The sequence below is a fragment of the Epinephelus lanceolatus genome, chromosome 8 (assembly GCF_041903045.1).
Source record: "Epinephelus lanceolatus isolate andai-2023 chromosome 8, ASM4190304v1, whole genome shotgun sequence".
NCBI classification, from domain to species: domain Eukaryota; kingdom Metazoa; phylum Chordata; class Actinopteri; order Perciformes; family Serranidae; genus Epinephelus; species Epinephelus lanceolatus.
This window is the reverse complement of record NC_135741.1, coordinates 1,192,178-1,212,214: the sequence shown is the minus strand read 5'-3', so window position 1 is coordinate 1,212,214 and position 20,037 is coordinate 1,192,178. Positions and strand designations below refer to the sequence as shown.

At 41.1% G+C, this 20,037-nt stretch overlaps 1 protein-coding gene across 2 annotated transcripts; it reads left to right on the top strand.

The window, feature by feature from the left end:
• Nucleotides 1-678: 678 nt before the first annotated feature.
• On the top strand, nucleotides 679-19,407 carry slc35a2 (solute carrier family 35 member 2). Of its 2 annotated transcripts, none has more exons than XM_033628867.2 (6): nucleotides 679-1,040; nucleotides 3,101-3,283; nucleotides 3,481-3,632; nucleotides 5,892-6,014; nucleotides 7,870-8,465; nucleotides 18,820-19,407. In XM_033628867.2, exons 1-6 carry the CDS (start codon nucleotides 977-979, stop codon nucleotides 18,845-18,847), a joined length of 1,146 nt encoding a protein of 381 aa, XP_033484758.1. In that variant the 5' UTR covers nucleotides 679-976; the 3' UTR covers nucleotides 18,848-19,407. The 2 variants fall into 2 exon arrangements, with proteins under 2 accessions (XP_033484758.1, XP_033484757.1); XM_033628866.2 differs by lacking the exon at nucleotides 18,820-19,407 and adding an exon at nucleotides 9,419-9,615 and having other exon boundaries at nucleotides 829-1,040.
• The last annotated feature ends 630 nt before the right edge of the window (nucleotides 19,408-20,037 follow it).

Below are 20,037 nucleotides of genomic sequence, written 5' to 3'. Positions count from 1 at the left end.
GTCGTGTTGTGTTTTCTCTCTGACACTGCATTACCCACAATTCATAGTGTTTAAAACAAGAATGAGCAGGAGAACAACTTTAAACAGCAGCTTTATATTGAACACATGTATAAACATATTTACACATTTATAGTAAACACGTACATTGTTTTAACATCAGTGTGAAAATTCTGAGTCTTTAAAAACAGCAATATTTTCAGATTAAAATCTCAAGACGTCACAAACCTGCAAAATATCAACACTAATTCTCTGGTGACGTTTATCATGAAGCAGACGCGTTGAATTACGTCACATTAATTTAGCGTCCTACAATAAATGAATTTAAATCATGTAGGTGTGACATTAATTCAAAGTGAGTTAAACTTTATAAACTGATCCCAGCATGTTCTGCTGCCTCTGAAACTGGCCTTCATATTTGACACCAGCAGGTGGCGCTGAACATCCACAGCATCTGACAGGTGAGGTGTTCCCGCAGCAGCCAATGGGATTCCTTCAGTTTAACCTGCAGGAGAACAAGGAAGTGATTGTTGTCAGGAGGAGCAGAGAGGAGGAGCAGACAGAGGTCTCACTCTGACTGTTTTCTCACTGACACTTCACACTTGAGCCTTCTGTTTGATTTCTGTGCTGGAAACATCTCAGTTAGGTCAGGTTTTCCTCCTCAGAGTGATCCCTCCTGTTAGTCAGTCCTATCTCTGCAGCTGTAGTTCTTCACTTCCTGGACACCTCAGCTCCTCCACTCTGTGTTTTCATCACGGTGCTGCAGGTTCGTGCTCCCCGGGCTCCTCTAACCTCAGCTCCGGCTTCATATCCGTCTGACAGCCGCGGCTGTCTCCCGCCTCAACCCGGACAACGAACCGGATCTCCGGCTGGGTCTCAAACTGTGAGCCGGGGGAGCTAGCTGGGAGGCTAGCGGAGCGTTAGCCGAGCAGTAGCGGGGTGAAGGCTCGGTCCGGACGGCGGGCAGAGGGAGCGCAGCATGGCCGGAGGAAAGCACATCCAGGCGGCGGAGGAGAGGGCAGCGAGCCGGGGTCAGAGCGAAGGTGAGCGGATCAGTCCGGGGAGGGAGGACCGGGGGATGGGTTAACTTCACACGGCCCGCACGGCTCTGAAACTGGGGTCACCTGGTACCTGCATGATGGGAGCACTGGTGTGTTGATAGTTAAATAATAATTATTTATTATCTGTCGATGAATTTAAACAAACTAACACAGATTGTTTGAGTGTGAAGCTCCGTGGGAACACACAGGGCGCTAACGGTTAGCTAACTAGCAGCTAACTACCCAAACTTAGCTGACTGAATGGTGACGGTCATTACTCTGGAAAGTTAACCAGAAAAGTTAACTAGCATATCGACTAACTAATTATTAAACATCACTCCACGTGTTTAACAAGTAAAGATAATGTCGGTATTTTAATTTAAACTGAAATGAAGTGTTAGCATGTTAGCACAGGGGGAGGCTAACGCACCAGGCTAGGCTAACTCCACTGTTTACTTATCTAAACTAGTGTGTGTATATGTGTGCAGCTAACAGAGCCCTCAGTGTCAGGGCATGTTGTTGGTCTGAGGTTCCACAGCTAATGCTAATGCTAACACACCGACACACAGCTTTATTACAGGTGAACACACCAGGTGTGTGTGAGTGGTGCACTGTCACAGAGCTGGCAGCTGGTGACGTGGAGGTTTGGTTCAGGTGGGGTTGGTGTGGTCAAAACACACACACACACACACATAGACACAGTGTGTTGGCTGGTCACACCTGTACGGCTGTTGCAGGTAACCCTGAGGCTCTGGTGGTGTGAATGTGTCTTCAGGTTTGTCCGCATTCATTCTGTTGTGTTCAGGAGCTGCAGGATGTTTCTGTGTTATTAACCACTCAGTGGGGCAGAGAGAGTATTCAGATACTTTACTGCAGTAACAGTACTAACATCACTCCACTACAAGTTAAAGTCCAGCATTTAAAGCCTCAGTGACAGTATCGTCAGTCAAATGTAGTTAAAGTTAAAGTCAGCATGTTTCAGTCTGTGTTTCCCTACGAGAAGCATCAGGGTCGTGTTTAATGGCAGCTATGAATGAAATGTGTTATTAATATTATTATATCTCTTCCTCTGCTGGTCCTCTGACCACCTCTCACCTCAGCATCACGGGTGTCAGGTCTGCTCCCAGACTCTGTATCCTCAGATACACTCACCTGTTCAAACCCTCGGATGCACCCTACCACTGACTGAACCCTCCACACACTCACCTACGTGTCTTTAACAGTATTACTGGTTTTATCCCAGCAACTACGTGTATGTGTCGGCCCAGTCCACGTCTCCTGCTCTATACGTTATTTTATGCTCTGTAAGGAGATCGTGGGTGTTTGGAAAGATGTTGAGAAACAGAAGTCATACTCAGTGTTTAAACTGGTTTATTTATGTGTTTAATCTTGTAATATTGTGATTTTATTCTCCTAAAGTGTGTCTTTAGTGTAAGTTAAAGCAAGTCAACTTTGACTGCAGGGTTGCAACGAGATAACCACCTCAGAGAATATCACAGTGTCACAGGGTTATGATAGCAGTATCACACTCGAGGTTGTGATGGTGTACTGTATATCGTCACGGCCGGATTCAAACACACCTGGAGGTCTGCACACAAGAGTCCTGGCTTTCCTTTTCCTCGTCCTCTCCTGACGACCTCTCATAATTTAATTCAAATGTAATTTTTGGGGAAAATATCCATCTTCTTGGTGTAACGCTATAGTGTCAGTTTGTGTCAGTGTAGTGAGTGTGACAGCTGGTTAATTAACAGCTGTATTTATATTTATAACACCTGTGAGCGGAGTGATTTTACTGTTACATGTCCCAGTGATGTTATACTCTATATCAGCACTCACGGAATGCCTCTCATCCAATCAGATTACTCGGTTGGAACTAACTGTTGTATAAAATCATTTAACAAAATCAGTTTTAGGAGAAGCTGCTGCCTCTTTTCTGACGTGCTTCTGTTCATGAACAGACTGAACGCCGTCACGGTGCGTTCATTAAACGTGGTTATTTTCACCACAGAGCGACTTTGCTTTACCTTTCACTTGATGCTGTCTGTTTTGGTGTTTCTCTGCAGCAAACAGGAAGTTGAAGTACATCAGTCTGGCGGTGCTGGTCGTCCAGAATGCATCGCTCATCCTCAGCATCCGCTACGTCCGCACGTTGCCGGGCGACCGCTTCTTCGCAACGTCAGCCGTCGTCATGGCGGAGGTCCTGAAGGTCCTGACGTGTCTGCTCATCATCCTGCTGCAGAAGAGATGTAAGCGGATTACACACACACACACACACACACACACACACACAGTAATGAGTGTGTGTATGATGTGCTTTAGGTGTTAAAGTGTAAAAGATGGATATTTTAATTAATCCCAACTTGACTCTGACTGAGAACAAACAGTAACACCCTGTCTCTCTGCCTGTCTCTGTCTCTCTGTCTCTCTGTGTCTGTCTCTACAGTCAATGTGAAGGAGACGGTGTTGTTCCTGGTGGACTCCATCTTGTTCCAGTACAAAGACACTTTGAAACTAGCCGTCCCGTCACTCATCTACACTCTGCAGAACAACCTGCAGTACGTGGCCATCTCCAACTTGCCAGCTGCCACCTTCCAGGTCAGACTTCATATCGTCCATAACGACATGTTAGCCTGTCTCTCAGTTCTGTCTGACTCTCAGCTCTGATTGGTTCAGTTCAATCAGTGATGTCATCAAACAGCTGATCACTGTAGTTTTTATAAAACAAACAGGAGGAAATAGTGACTTGGTTGGAAACTATAACTTCCATCAGTACACTGCACACACTATGTACTTATTTCACCGTGTGCAGATTCTGACAGGGTCTCAAATCAAACATGGCCGGTAGTCTGAACAGAAATGGAGGTCACAGGATTTGACTGGCTGCCGGTCATGAGGCTCACACGGCCCCTGTTAGGAGATTCACTCATGTTGGGCTGAACATGAAGAAACATAAAGAATATATCAGCTGATTTCTGTGATTGAAAGATAAACTCAGTCTTTAGGTGCCAAGCAGGGCAGCTGTCATTGTTTCAGACCGACGCAGTTTTTATTTTCATGGCCAGCAGCCATGTTGTGTGAGTAGCAAGTGTACTTGTGCCCATCCGTGTGCACATGGGTGTGTAGGTGTTAAAATGAGGTGTGGCTGTGGCATTTTCCTGCTATTTAATGGCCGCATTATTCAGACGTAAGATAAGCCGACATGGGCGGGATCACAGTGTGTGTACACTCTGCTTGTTACACACACAGGGACGTGTTGATGGGATGTAGGTGGGTGAAATAATCTGTCACTAATGAGGAAAATATGAATGTAGCAGAGATCAGAGAGGAGCAGTGTTACTGCACTGATTATATCAGACGCTAAAAGTTTAGTTCTGTTTTCTCTGTCGACTTTATAACGACCGTTTTTAGTGTTAATATTTACTGCAGTGACATCACTGCTGCACTCTGCTCCGATTGGATGGAACCACCTTGTAAAAAGCAAGATACCCTGATTGGTTCAATTCATGTTACACTCTGAAGCTCCACAGCAGATTTTAACCCCTTACTGTCCCACAGACTGTTACACATGTCCAGACATGATGAACTAACGACTCCTCTGTCGTCTCTGATCAGTTTATGTTTTCTACAAGTGTTTTATACACAGTGAGCTCCTGAAGACACATCTCTGTCTGTGTCGATCAGTTTTTCACTCAAAATCATTCAGTTCATTCTTTTAACCTCAGAAAAACCTGTGTAACATGTTTATTCTCTGTGATGTTGTTTTCTACTTTGAGTGTGAGGCTTCATGATATGGTCAAATCAAATCACGTTTATTTATAAAGCACATTTAAAAACAACCAGAGCTGACCAAAGTGCTGTAAAGAACATGTGAGTCAACATCAGATAACAATTAATCAAAGAAATCAGCATCATGTAGGGCAACAAGGACCAGTTAAGGACAATCAAATGCCAGGGAATACATATGAGTTTTTAGTTTTGCCTTGAATATAACTACAGTGGAGGCACATTGTGTTTTCCAGCTGACACCTCCCAGTTCTCCCAGTTCTCCCAGTTCTTCATCTGCAGCAGCTTTGTTCAAGAAAAGATTCAGCTGAAGATAACAAAAAAATATATTTTGGTGTGTTGAAACTTCTTTATCTCAGTGACAGTACCCCTTTTTAAACAGGAGTTGTGCAAATTTGCAGGAAAGCCCAATCAGTGTTTTTTCAGCATTGGCAGTATAAAAACAAAATGCCGCCTACCTACTTTTGTTTATACAGAATGTGCCTTTTTCGGGGCAATGGGGGGCGTGAGCAAGTAACAAAACGTGTAGCTCAGCGTGTGACGTAAACAGTAACGTGGGAGGGAAGCCGCGGCTGGTCAGTCCTTCTGTGATTCTCTCGTAAGTCGGCCCGTTCTTCACCGTCCCCGTCATCTGACGGTTAATGGCCTCTTCGTTTGCGAGGACAAGGAGGGCGCGCAATTCCTTGTCTCCCCAGTTGCTCATCTTTACAGTGTCTGTCAGGTTTGTGTTTCCCTCTTGGATCAACTCGCCATTCCACCTCTGTGTGTCTGCCAATGCTGAAAAAAGACTGATTGGGCTTTGCTGCAAACTTGCACAATTACTATCTAAAAAGGACAGTGACTGTGACTGTTGGGTAAAAAACTTTTGAGTGTGACCTTTCAAATGAGACCACGTCTGTACATGTACTAAAGGTGGAACAAGAGCTCTCAGTTTACTTCCTGTCTGAGGACATGGGGAGGAGTTTAAGGTGAATTTTACAGTGGAGTTGGACACGCCCTCACTGACCATGATGAGCTGTAGATGGTGTATATCGGGCCTTGAGTGTGGAGTGTGTGTGTGTTTCCTCTCAGGTGACGTACCAGCTGAAGATCCTCACCACAGCTCTGTTCAGTGTGTTGATGCTGAGGAAGTCTCTGTCCAGAGTTCAGTGGGTTTCTCTGCTGCTGCTGTTTGCTGGAGTCGCCATCGTACAGGTACGTCCGCTCACCTGCAGCTCACCTGTCACCACTGTTTACCTCACAGCTTCTCTCACTTTACAGATGCAGATTACTGATAAATGGTGATGTATCATTATAGATGAGTCAGCTGGATATAAAGTCATTAAAATGAGCTCCATCTAAACTGATCGACACACTAATGCATCAATAATTAATAATGTTAATATAAACTATGGTCTGGATGAAAGCACAGTTCTGATTGGCTGCAAGGTGTATATTAATTTCTGATACAGGACACTTCATCAGGCAGTGTCCTGTATAATTATTCTGAAATGAGCCGTTCTGCATGAGGAGTCTGTCGCTGCCTCTGTTGGTATTTTGCTTATTGTGATGTCATTTCTTTGAGGATTTTCAAATGCTTCATATTCCTAAAATCTGTACAACCCAATAGCTCATCAGACGTTCCTATCAACCTGTGTCTCTGCTCCTCTGGCGCCACTGCACGTTTCACTGCCGCCTGTAGCTTAACTTCATGACATCATCACAAGAGGACAACGTGATGGTGCAAAAGTCAGAAGACTCAACTTTCTGCTGCAAGAAGAATGAACGCTCTAGCTTTCATACTTTTTTATTTAAGATTGATTTTAAACAGGATCAGGTCTGTTATCAGAGGGTTAAATATGTTTTAATGCCATTACTTTTGTACTTTTACTTAAGTTACATTTTGAATGCAGGACTGTAACTTGTAGCAGAGAATTTCTACTCTCTGGTATCAGTACTTTTAAGTCCCGTTTCCACCGAGCAGTTCAGTTCAGTTCAGTTCAGTTCAGTTTAGTTTAGTACAGTATTATTTTCCATTCCCACAGTAAAAGTTGTGGATGGTCCCAACAGAAGCGTTCCTTAGCGTCCCCATGTTTGGTCCCCCCTCTGTTGGGGTACCTAGCACACAGATCTGGTACTAAAAGGTGGAGCTAGAAACCCTGCAGTCTGATTGGTCAGTAGAGGACGCTCACTCTGGTTTTATGTAACCTCTGTTCATACATCAGTAAACTACAACTATAAAATGAAAGAGAAAAAAATAACTTCATTCACTGGGCCGACTGCCGGCAACTTTTAAGGTGGAACGTTAACTTGTAATGTTACTCAATGCATGAGTTGATGACGTGAATCCATCAGCACACCTTAAATTTCACTGTGACAACTTTGACCATCACTTTAGTTTTTATATGACACACACTTTTAGTAATGACTTTAAAAATATAGATTAATTAATAGATTAATATTCTAATCCTCACTTCCTGTGGGCTACAGCAACACTAAACCCCTGAGCTTGCCTGAGAAGGACTAAATGCACAAAGCTGCTATTTTTAAATATCCCATGGAGAGAGACTCTCACTGCAGCCTGTTCTATTTTGTTGTGAAAATGTGGGCGTGCAGCCTCGTTCTGTGGACGATAAACCAGGTGCAGACTTCCATCTGTGTCACCGCTGATGAGGAAATACAGCGAGTGCTGGACGGAGCAGTGAGTGACAACAACCCCGCCCACATTTAAGAGGACTGTCTGAACACACCGAGGGTCTAGGTACCATGTCTGAAGGCTTACTGCTGGTTCCAAAGGTGCTGGACTGAAAGGGTTTGGTGGAGACGAGTCTTTAGGTGATGTGAAGGATCTGAGCATTTCTTCCTCGTCTTCATTCTGCAGCTCATTGGTTTAAAACAAAACTTAGTTTATTCACCAATGAAATTATTGATCAGATTTTATTGGTTGATGAAAACTTAAAAACGTCTCTTCACAGTTTTCAAAGTTTTATTTTTAGTTTTAAATGTCATGTTTTTTTTCCACTATGAAAAGTTATCTGAACGATCTGATAGATGTTATTGATCCTCTCAGGTGCAGCAGGAGGGGAAGAAGGAGGCGTCGGTGTCGGGCAGCTCCAACCAGAACTACACGGTTGGTTTGGTTGCCGTGGTGATCAGCTGCCTGTCATCAGGGTTCGCCGGTGTTTACTTTGAGAAGATCCTGAAGGGGAGCTCAGCGTCCGTCTGGATGAGGAACGTGCAGCTGGGGATCTTTGGCATGGCGCTCGGCATGTTGGGACTGTGGTGGAATGACGGCGCCGCCATCGCAGAGCATGGCTTCCTGTTCGGCTACACCGGCATGGTGTGGTGCGTGATCTTCAACCAGGCGTTCGGCGGGCTGCTGGTGGCCGTGGTGGTGAAGTACGCCGACAACATCCTGAAGGGCTTCGCCACCTCCTTCTCCATCATCGTCTCCACGGTGCTGTCCGTCTACCTGTTCGGCTTCCACGTGGACCTGCTCTTCACGGCGGGGGCGGGGCTCGTCATCGGCGCCGTCTACATGTACAGCCTCCCCAAAGCGTCCGGCGGATCTTCGTCCCCGAGCTCCTCCTCGTCTTCCTCGGCGTCTTCTGCGTCGCCGAGGACAAATGGAGGCGCTGAGATGGAAATGGAGGAGTTTCTGCCAAAGTCAGTGCTGGTGAAGTGACTCCTCCCCCTCTCTATCTCTGTCTCTGTCTCTCTGTGGCGTCTCCTCCCCCTCGCTCTCTGATGGTTTCCTGACTCCACCTCCTCCTCAGCTCCTCCTCAGCTCCTCCTCAGCTCTTCCTCAGCTCCTCCTCGCTCCTCCTGACCCTCTGACCTCCTGCTTCTTTTGTCCAAACCTCCCCCTGAGCTCATAGTTTCCTTCTGACATCATCACCACCTCCTAACTTTTCTCCCAACCTCCTCCTGAGCTCCTGACCCTCTGCTCACCTCCTCTGCACCTCCTCCTTCCTGAGCTCCTCTCGTCCTCCCCTCAAACTTCACCTGACCCTCTCCTAACTTCCTGACTTCCTCTGGACTTCAGGACATCCTGACCCTCCTCTGACCTCCTCTTCACTTCCTCACTGATTTTGTGACCGTCTCACCCTCTCCTGACCTCCTCTCCTCCCTCTGGCCTCCTGTTCACCTCCTGCTTTTCTGACCAAAGGAGGACAGGATCTCCTCTTGACCTTCTCCCGATCACCTGCTTACCTTCTCCCAGTCTTGTATGGACCCCCTGACCTCCTGCAGACCTCCTCTATATCCCTCTGTCACCTCCTCACCTCATCCTGGCTCAGTCTCTGAGCTCCGCTGAAGACGAAAAGGAGGAGAAGACTTTTTATTTCCCTCCTGTTTTTTCTTTCCTGTCTCTGCTCTCCATCACAGGCTCTTCAGCTCACAAGAAGACCTTCTCACCTCCCTTTTCTTCCTCCCGTTCTGAAAAGAGGAGCGCCCAGACTGACTTTACTTCTTTCCTGCTCCTCTGCTCTAACTCGGAACTGGCTCCTTCTGACTTGAGAAGGAGGAGGAGGTGATGAAGGAGAGCAGGGCTCCTAATGTCTGGTTTTAACTCTGCTTCTCCACCTGAACACTAACCTCTCCTCTCTCCTCCACCTCAGAGCTCAGGGAGGCGTCGCATCTCCTCCTCCTGCCGTCCACTTCACAGACTAACTGCTCAAAGCACAACAGGAGGAGGAGGAGGAGGAGGAGGAAGGAGGAGGAAGAGCCCTGACCACCTGTCTGTCTGTCTGTTTCTTGTCTTGCCCTCTCTGCCTTAAAACTCTTAACTTTACTAACTGAGTGAAAAGAGGAAAAGCCTTATTGATTATTGATCATATATTGACTATTGTTGCTGGAGGAGAATCTGCAGATCGATCAGATACTGATCAGATGAATGTTTTCACTGTGCAGCCGTCGGCGGGTTCATCAGCTCACTGAAATGTTTCTGCGTCTGGCTGCATCACATATTTATCACCTTTGTATAAAGACTGTAATTAATTATTATTTTCATTATCAATCATCTTTATTATTTTTGATAAATAAATAATTTAAAACAGTCACAGAACTGTAAAAAATATCTCAGAGTCCAAAGTGACGTTTTCAAATGTTTTGTTTTGTCTGACCAACAGTCCAAAACTTAATTACTCAGTTTACTGACACATAAAAAAACTGACACATTTAAGATTCTTAAATAACTTAAATGATTTCTTTGTTGCTGGAACAATCAGATTTACTATTTAATGTAGAACATTAAAAGATTTCACAGTTTTTGTGTCATAACAGGAGTGATTTATATTATATTGATTTATATTTATGAGTTCCTGTTTTGTTTTTTTTCAGCTTCAGAAATCATTTCATCCTCTGAGTTCCAAGTTTTACTTTAGTGTCATACACATGAAAAATAATAATAACTTTATTTGTATAGCTCAGTTCATACAGCGAGTGCAACTCAAAGTGCTTTACAATCACACATCAACAAAAAAAGCGCATTAGGTTTGATACTGATCAGTTCAATAAAAGCTTCATAAATGCATCTTCCTGGATCTGTCGGCCCTTTCAAACTATATTTACGTAAGAAACAAATCAAAGACAACAACAACAACAACAACAACAACAATAATAATAATAATAATAATAATAATAATAAATGCTACAGTAATAAATCACTGAGTTATTTTAAACAGAATAAATCCTCAAACATCTTCCTCTCTCGTCATGAAGTCCAAACAGCTTCAGTCTGTTTCCAGCAGACCACCGAGCACTACGACCCTGTGTACTAACTACTAACTACTAATGTCCACAAAAAAGGAGACAGAATTTCCCAACAAGTCGAGACAAGAAGCCTTTAACAGAGACGACACTGAGCTTCATCCTCTGAGGCTGAAACGTGAAGCCCAAACCTGCAGTTCCTCTAATGTCCACTGGAGGCTGGCTCCAACAGTGAGTTAGTCCCCACAGACCTCCATGTTCACATGTAGAAATAAACATGTTTACAGCCTGGTACAAAAACAGTTTTGGTCTCTAGAGATAATTTCCCACTTTGTGATAATTGTACAGGAGCGAGATCAGATCCACAGCTCCGCCCTCTCGCCCAAATATGGTAATGCTGAACTAGAGGCTTTAAAATGAGAGTTAACAAACCAGTGGGTGACGTCACAGTAGCTACGTCCAACCAACAACCAAAAACTAACATTTTTGACCTTGAAGAACGGTCAATAGATGTCGTTGTGTGTTATCATGTAGCCGTTATTAAAAAAGGCTTTTTAACTTTCATAGCTGCACTGTTCGGGAAATTCATTCACATTTTGTGGATATTAAGTGAATTAATTCAGGGACTGTTCTTTATTAATCGGAGGACGGGTGCGGCTGGGGTGTGAGGGTTTTTTGTTTGTTTGTTTTTTGACCTTTGAACCTTGAATATTTCTCGTTGACCCTCCCTGAGTGATGGGAGGGAAATCCATGACCCTCCTCCATAAATGAGTTATTAGATTTCTAAAACGTCAATCGAATTTGTTCAGATTTGGTTATTTTTTTTTTGTTTTTGTTTGTTTTCAGATGGAAGCGTCCGTCACACATGATGTGGCCAAGGACCGTCGGAAATTTGAATATCTAACCATAATTTCTGTTTTTACAGTTTCTGGCTGATGAGTGGTGTAACCACCAAAATCTGGACGGCATGTTTTCTTTAAACACACCCCCCTCATAAATAAGGAACAGTCCCTAAGATATTTTGCCACCTGATAGTCACAGGACACAGTGACTGTAGATTTGTGATTTTAGCATCAGTTCAAAAACCTTAAAGATTGTTAAAGTTCAGAGAGTGATCAGCTGACCTGTGAGAGTGCGTCTGTGTCAGTGCTCGGTGTCATAAGTAACTCAGCACCAGGCCGCATCAAAACGTCTCCCGTCAAACGATGATCGATCCTCTCGCTGCCCAAATCTAGAACAAAAGATAGTTTGTGTGGTTTTGCTGGCGGCCAATCACAGCAAGCGTTCTTGGATTTAATGTGATGTGTGACGGGCCCACTGCAGCAGCAGCAGCTACAACACACACAGTCTGTGAGGTGGTGACGTCGTGTGTTTAACTGCAGTTTAGCACCGATAGGCCACCAAACATTCAAAGGTGTGGCTGTGCGACACAGCTGTGGCGTCTCGTGGCTTTTTACGCACTTTTTTTTTTTTTTCCTTGAGATTACGAGGTGGAATTATGACATCGTTATTACTGATCTCATTTGGTGTTGATCATTACTGATGACATCAGTGAACCATTTCAGCTGATCGATCAGACCGAACGAATCGTTAGAAGAGTCACTTTTGGACTAAACGTGGGCTTTACGGTGTTTTTGACATTTCTTAGGATCAATGATAGAAAAATAATCTTTATAATAATCAGTAATAATAAGTATAATATATAATAAGTAATAATGTAATCAAAACATATCATTAGCTGGATTTATCTGACAGAGTTTCAGCTCTTTATCAGCCTATGACATCATCTTTTACACAGAATGTTTTTATTTTTTAAATTGATAATGATTGATTATTGTTGGCATGGAGCTGCTCAGTGAAAACATGTCACAGGTCAAACTTGGCTTCCTGTTGGCGTCCACGTTGAGACGTTTGTGTTCGGTGCCTTTCCTTCTCATCTGTACAGAAGCCATAGGATTGTGTCGGTGTGACGTGTACAGTCGGTTCACACACAACAGCTGGAACTCTAAAGTCTTCACACAGGAGGGGCGGCGGCCTCATCACACAGAGACACTGACCTCAGATCAGCCGCAGCTGTGACGGGACTGTGCTCGCTGAGCCGAGCAGCTTTTTAACAATGAATGAATCATAATGACTAACGTTTGTCCTGCCGCGGGCGTCCTGAATGTTTTTCTGTCGGTACGACGGGCGACTCAGTCGGTCAGAGACAAGTCGTGTTCGTCCGTCGAGCTGCTTCCTGTTGTTTACGTTGCTGATTGACTTTGGGAGGAAAGTTTGAGTTGTTTTTGTCTCCATGTCGCTGCAGGAGGTGACGAACACCTGAGCCCCAGAGTCTGGTTATAATCCAGCACGTTAAAGTGACAAACCGCCTGAATCCTCCAGGTCGACACGAGTCTTAAACATTCAGTTGAAGGCAGCACATATATAATTACCTGATCTCTTTCAGGCCCCGACTTATTGTCTTCACCCTCAAGTATTTTCTCAGCTTATTGATGAAGAGTTTCGTCAATAAAAAAGCAGAAAATCGTGAAATTTGCAGTTGTTGATGGTCCGAGGTGACGTCCTCACGTCCTGTTGTATCGACCCGCCGTCGGAAAGCCCCAAATATTCAGTTTTCTGAGAAATAAAACCAAAAGTAGAAGATCAGAGCAGCAGGAACCAGAAAGTGTCTGACATTTATGTTTGGAGAAAAGAGAATAGTTTCAGATTATTTTCTGACTAATCGACGTGCTGCAGCTTCAGGCCTCTCGATGATGTGAGTCAGTCCAGTTTTAAGCAGCTAGTGTCTGTTAACTTTCTGTGGGACTCACAAACAAAATGATTTCTTTAATATTGAAGTTTATTTAGTGACGTTAACTCATTGTTTGCTCAGATATTAAGTAAATATGAAAAGTTATTGAAACCCACATTCGAAACCGACACAAAAAACCCTGAAGTTTCTCTTTAGGAACTTTTTAATTTTAGTTTAAATTGCAGTACTTTGCTGTATTGACTTTTTCCCCACTTCTACTGATCAGAGTCTGCAGGCATCAACAGAACACCAGAGAGGACGACGTTAGTTTCTCAGTGATCATAAAAACATTACTGTGGGATCTCAAACACGAACACACACGAAGACTAACTGAACCTGACCGGTGCTTTGTCACTGGACCCCTGTGCTTCTCATAAAGAAGGAGAAGAAGCTATACTTTATTAATCTCTGAGGGAAAATTAAATTTTTGCTTACATTATATAGAGAGATGTCAGAGTGAGGGGGCTGCCTTGGACAGGCGGCCCAAGCAGTGAGGGCTTCATTGCCTTGCTCAAGGGCACCTCGGCAGTGCCCAGGAGGTGAACTCTCCAGCTACCAGTCCATGCTCTATATGTGGTCCATACAGGGACTTGAACTGACGACTTACTGGTTCCCAACCAAAGTCCCTATGGACTGAGTTACTGCTACCCGATGGACTGGCCGTTATGAACACCATGTGTGAGCGTGGGGTGGTTCATGGGTTTGGACCAAAAGTAAACTGGTTCAGAACCTGAAAAGTTGATTTCTAACTGGAACCAAAGAATTGCAGGTTTTCCTCGACCTGAAGTGCGAATAATAACGACATCGGTGGCGTGTCACATTGTGCAGGTTGGAAACAGACGACGGAGAAGTTGAGTGAAAAAAAAGAGGAGTGCAGCGGTCTCATTAATATTCGGTCTATGCTCGTTCTTTTTGGTAAAAACAAATAATGTTTGTTCTGGGGTGGTTTGTAGCTGAGTGTGAAGCGGGCGGGATGAGAGTCTCAGTCTGAGGTCATGGTTCTCTGACGGAGAACGGTGGATTGTTCCCTCTGTGTTGGGAGAAAGTTACTGCCCCAGGCGTAGAGTTCTCTGGGTCTTATTCACAAGTGAGGGTGAAATGGAGCATGAGATGGACCGGCGATTTGAAGCTGTTACCGCAGAGATGTTGGCGATGGGCCAGACCATTGTGGTTCAGAGGGAGCTGAGCCAGAAGGCAAAGCTTTCCATTTCCTGGTCCATCTGCGTCCCAACCCTCACCTATGGTCATGAGCTCTGGGTAGTGACTGAAAGAATGAGGTCACTGATACAAGCGTCTGAAATGAGTTTCCTCTGTAGGGTGTCTGGGCTCAGCCTTAGAGATAGGGGGAGGAGTCAGACATCTGGAGGGAGCTCGGAGTAGAGCTGCTGCTCCTTCATGTTGAGGTGGTTCAACATCTGATCAGGATCCTCCTGGTCCAGCTGGTAGGAGGCCCCGGGGCAGACCCAGAACACACTGGAGGGATTATAGATCTCATCTGGTCTGGGAACACCTCGGGGTCCTCCAGGAGGAGCTGGAGGAAGGAGCTGAGGAGAGGGACGTCTGGAGCACTTTGCTCGGCCTGCTGCGACCTGATCAGTATGAATGTATTGTTGGATGGACTAAACTTTACCATTATCAACTCTCAAGAAATCAGGATTAAAATTGAGATTGTCGTGTTTTCTTTCAGCAGTGACAAATAATTCCTTCATGAAAAAGAGAAAATGATTCATCGATAATCAGACTTTCTGTAGGAAACTGATCTCAGGACGGAGAAATGTTGGAGCTTCGTTGTTCTTCAGCTCCTGCGAACGACATGGAGACAAAATACAAAAAAGTAACGACCTCCCAAAGTGCAGAGAAAACTTTAAATAGTTTTTCTGTTTCTTCTCATCAGGGTTTGATTTCATTGGAAGTGAAACGAAGGAAAAAAGAAAACAAAGACGTCATTTTGTTGTTTTCTGTTTTTGTAAAAACAGTTTTTGTCTTTTGGGAACCCAAAAATATAAATATTAATATATGAATTGTTTTTATTTAATGTGGGAATGAAAGGATGATCTGTGGGGTTTGATTTTTTGGGTGGTGGTGAAAGAGGAGGAAGAGGAAACTCTGCAGGTTGTTCCACCTCTTTGTGACGGCCAATCAGAGATGTTTATCATGTTGTCGCCATAACGAGTTCGACAAAATCACAGTTTGGAATTGTGGGGTTTGTTTTTTGTTTTGATCAGAAATGAAGTTTAGTTTGGTGAAAATGTGACTTTTTGTTTTTGCTGTTGCACCAAATTTGAAACTAAATATTAAGATTGAAAAAATCCTCGAAGCACAGCTGAACTTTGAGTTAATTTTTTTATTTTTTTAATAAGTTGCAGAGATTTTTTTTTCTCCATAAACAAAGTGAAACGAAAAAACAATTAAAAACGAGCTTTTTAAATTTGAGCTAGACTTTATGAATTCCAAGTAGTTTTCATTTTCAGAAATCAACATCTGTAAATCCACTTTGATCCGTCTGGAGCGCCACCTGCTGGTAGTTTAACAGAAGCCCTGTGGACAGACTGAAGGATCCTCAGCAGGATCTGTTTGTTCCTCATTGGACGCTGCAGGTGAAGAACCGTCCAATAGGACTGACAGAAATCTCACAGGACGTGTTAAACTTCCTCTTCCTGTCTGGGCAGGAAGTTTGTGTTTGTGTGAAATCTGTTTGTCGGCTCGGACAGTTTTCATTTGTTAGTTTGCACTTGATTGTTGACTTGTACCAATGCCTCTCAACCTGTAAATACTTCTTTTGCTAAAGTTTTATATAAACAAGGACATGGACTCAAAGACTCTGAGTTTGTCTTAATTTGTAGATCAGTTATTGTTAAAGTATTTAATATATTTATATTCTGTAGTCAAACTATTCCTGACAGCTTCCCTTCAGATACAGTTTATATCTGTGCTTTATATTCTTCACCTCTCTCAGTGTCAGGGAATAAATCTGGAGAAGAATGAAATCGTGGCGACAGAAAAAGTCAAAGATATTATGACTATTATTATGATATTAAGGTTTTAATCCTGTTAAACCATAAGAAAAGTTTGTAATTATTATCTTCAGCTCCAGATGACGTCAGGTCTTCCTTTATTCTGAAGTCCTAAAATCTTTTTTATTTATTCCAAAGTTTGTTAATTTGCACCAACATGTATCAGATCATAAATGAACGTGAGAAAATCACAGGTTCTTTTAAAACATCGTCCTCACTGAGCCTCGTGCACGAAGCAACATTCAAACACATTTTCTCTTATTTTTATTGGATCTATAATTCGTTCTTATTTTAAGAGAAAAACATCTTGTTTACAGTTCACTAATTGTTTGGGTTGATTTCTTTACGTCTGTTAGACGGCACAGACACTGAGTCTCTTCATACCACAGCAGTTTAGAAACACCAAAGGTGAAGATGTTTTGACTTTTATTAAAAAAAATTCTGGATCCTACATTTCCCACAATGCACCTGTAGTATCACACAAATCTGTTTATTCATTTATTAACTGGTTTCAAAACAACTTTTTTCTGTTGAATCAGTTGTTCAATAGATTTTTTTTTCACTCAGGCTGCAGCAGGTCTCTGTAGAAACTGGAGATTATATATATAAATATATTTTTGGTTTAATGTTCAGTTGTTGCCCTCTCTGTTAGGGACTGTTCTTTACTTATAAGAGGAGTCTGCAGTGTGACCCTCCCTGAGTGGCTGGAGGAAAACACATGACCCTCCCTCCTCCATAAATGACTTATTAGATATTTAAAACTTACCCTTTGATGTTTGAAAGTTAAAAGTTGAAGATGAAATCCTGGAGTTGGAAAAAGTCTCAGTCGTCACACATGACGTGTCTGAGGACTGTCGGAAATTTGAAAATTCAATGATAATTTCTGTTTTTACAGTTATTGGCTGGTAAATGGTGTCATTTTAGTGATTTTGAAAGAAAACATGCCTTTCATCAAGTTTGAAAGGCATGTTTTCTTTAACACACTGCCAAAAAGAAAGAAAGAAAAGAAAAATTATCATCAAATTTTTTTTAAAAGAAAACAAATCACCAAAACTTTTTAAAGAAAGTATCACCAAAAGTTTTTGAAAGAAAAAATTGCCAAAAAAATTAAATAAAAATAAAAAAAAAAATCACCAAAACTTTTTAAAGAAAATATCACCAAAAGTTTTTGGAAGAAAACATTGCCAAAAATTAAATAAAAATAAAACAAATCACCAAAACTTTTTAAAGAAAATAACACCAAAAGTTTTTGAAAGAAAAAATTGCCACAAAATTAAATAAATATAAAACAAATCACCAAAACTTCTTAAAGAAAATATCACCAAAAGTTTTTGGAAGAAAAAATTGCCAAAAATCAAATAAAACAAATCACCAAAACTTTTTAAAGAAAATATCACCAAAAGTTTTTGGAAGAAAAAATTGTCAAAAAATTAAATAAAAAAAAAAAAAAATAACACCAAAACTTTTTAAAGAAAATAACACCAAAAGTTTTTGACAGAAAAAAATGCCAAAAAATTAAATAATAAAAAAAAAAATCACCAAAACTTTTTAAAGAAAATAACACCAAAAGTTTTTGGAAGAAAAAATTGTCAAAAAATTAAATTAAAAAAAAAAATCACCAAAACTTTTTAAAGAAAATAACACCAAAAGTTTTTGAAAGAAAAAAATGCCAAAAAATTAAATAAAAAAAAAAAATCACCAAAACTTTTTAAAGAAAATATCACCAAAAGTTTTTGGAAGAAAAAATTGTCAAAAAATTAAATAAAAAAAAAAAAATCACCAAAACTTTTTAAAGAAAATAACACCAAAAGTTTTTGACAGAAAAAAATGCCAAAAAATTAAATAATAAAAAATAAAATCACCAAAACTTTTTAAAGAAAATAACACCAAAAGTTTTTGGAAGAAAAAATTGCCAAAAATTAAATAAAACAAATCACCAAAACTTTCTAAAAAAAATATCACCAAAAGTTTTTGAAAGAAAAAATTGCCAAAAAATTAAAAAAAAAAAAAAAAAAAAAAAAAAATCACTCAAACTTTTTAAAAGAAAAAAAAAGCAAAAACTTTTAAAGAAAACACCTTCCAGATCGACCTGGGTGGTTTCTTTAAAAGTTGGTGGCAAAAAACAATAAATAAATAAATCCAACCATTTAAATCTGTATGCCCCTCCCCTCAGACAAAATACAAGTCCCCAGTGCTTAAATGATTTGATATTGCCTCCCCCTTTTTATTGACAAAAAGTTTATATTATTGATGATAAAACAGAAACACAAATCACAAATGTTTAAACTTCAGTGGTGAAATCTCTTCTCTCTTTCTAGACAGAACTTTTCAGACAAATGTTTGACAGAAGTCTCTGACGTCTGATTCTCTTTGAGTCCAAAGACTGAAAATATTAACCGGCCTGTTTTTGTTCAGAATATTGAACTATGTAAGATGTGAGGAAGCCCTAACTTCTCCTTCTTCTTCTTCCTCTTCCTCCTCCTCCTCTTCTGTATCTGTCCTCCAGGTGTGCAGGTAAAGAAAAAGGATCCTGAGTGACAGACTGCTGCCTTCGTCCTCCCTCCTCCTCTTCCTCCCTACCTCCATACTGCAGTGTTATTATGGTGCTGCAGTGTTACTGTACTGTGTTAGAGCTCCTCCTTTCCTGTTAATTTAACACATTAATAATCTGAAACCACAGAAGTGTTTCATCACATATTTAAACCTCGAAGCTGTTTTCTTACTTTAGTGTTTAAAACATGGAGTCAGTGTTACAAAGACTAAACATGAGATAATGACGTCAGTGTAATTCTCTTTAAATAATCCTGAGACAACGAGATTAATCAGTTATTCTGGAATAATATTGAGATCATTGTTCTCATTGTTTGTCAGGTCAGTGCGCACAGATTATTTATTATGTCAAATAACGACAGACTGATCTTGTTACAGAGGAAACAAAGGTTTAGTTTATCAGACTGAGATGAAGTATTTTAAAAAATATATTTTTCTCATTAAACAAATGTTTTTATTATTATTTGAAAATAATAATAACTTACATCCTGAGATTTATTATTTATTAATTATCCCCAAATTCTCAACACAACAAAATTAAAAACAACACTAACTGTTGCTGCTCGCAGCTTCTATACAAATATTTACTTATGTTATTTAATAATCAGCTGACTCCTCGCTCCGTCATCATGTTTCTGTCCTCAGGTAAAAACCTGCAGTTTTATAGCGTCATCAAATTTATTGTAAACAGGAAGTTAAACCTTCAATTTAAACCCTTTTATACAGTCTATGATTTAAACCTTTAAATAAAGACATAAAACATATAAATCTAAAGTGTTTCATTAACAGCAAACTGATGCTCTGATATGGAGGACAAAAAGAATTAAAAGTCAACTTATTTAATTTTGAATTTGGACCTTGATCATCTTGATTTATCAGTGTCTAAAAAAATTTGTCATGAACTTTTTTAAATATTCGGAGGAGGAGCAGAACATCCAGCATTTCAAAATAAAAGCTCATATTTTTCATTTCAGAGGAAATCCAGATTATTTAAATCATAATCTAGTGTGTGATAGTCAGACTTTTTATGTTAAAATTGAGACAGAAATCAATATTTTAATTTCCTAAATTAAAATGATGAGCTTTAATAATAATGATAATGATCAATGGGATATATGTCGTGCTTTTCTAGATACTCAAAGCTTTACAAACAACAACAGAACAAAGAGGAAAT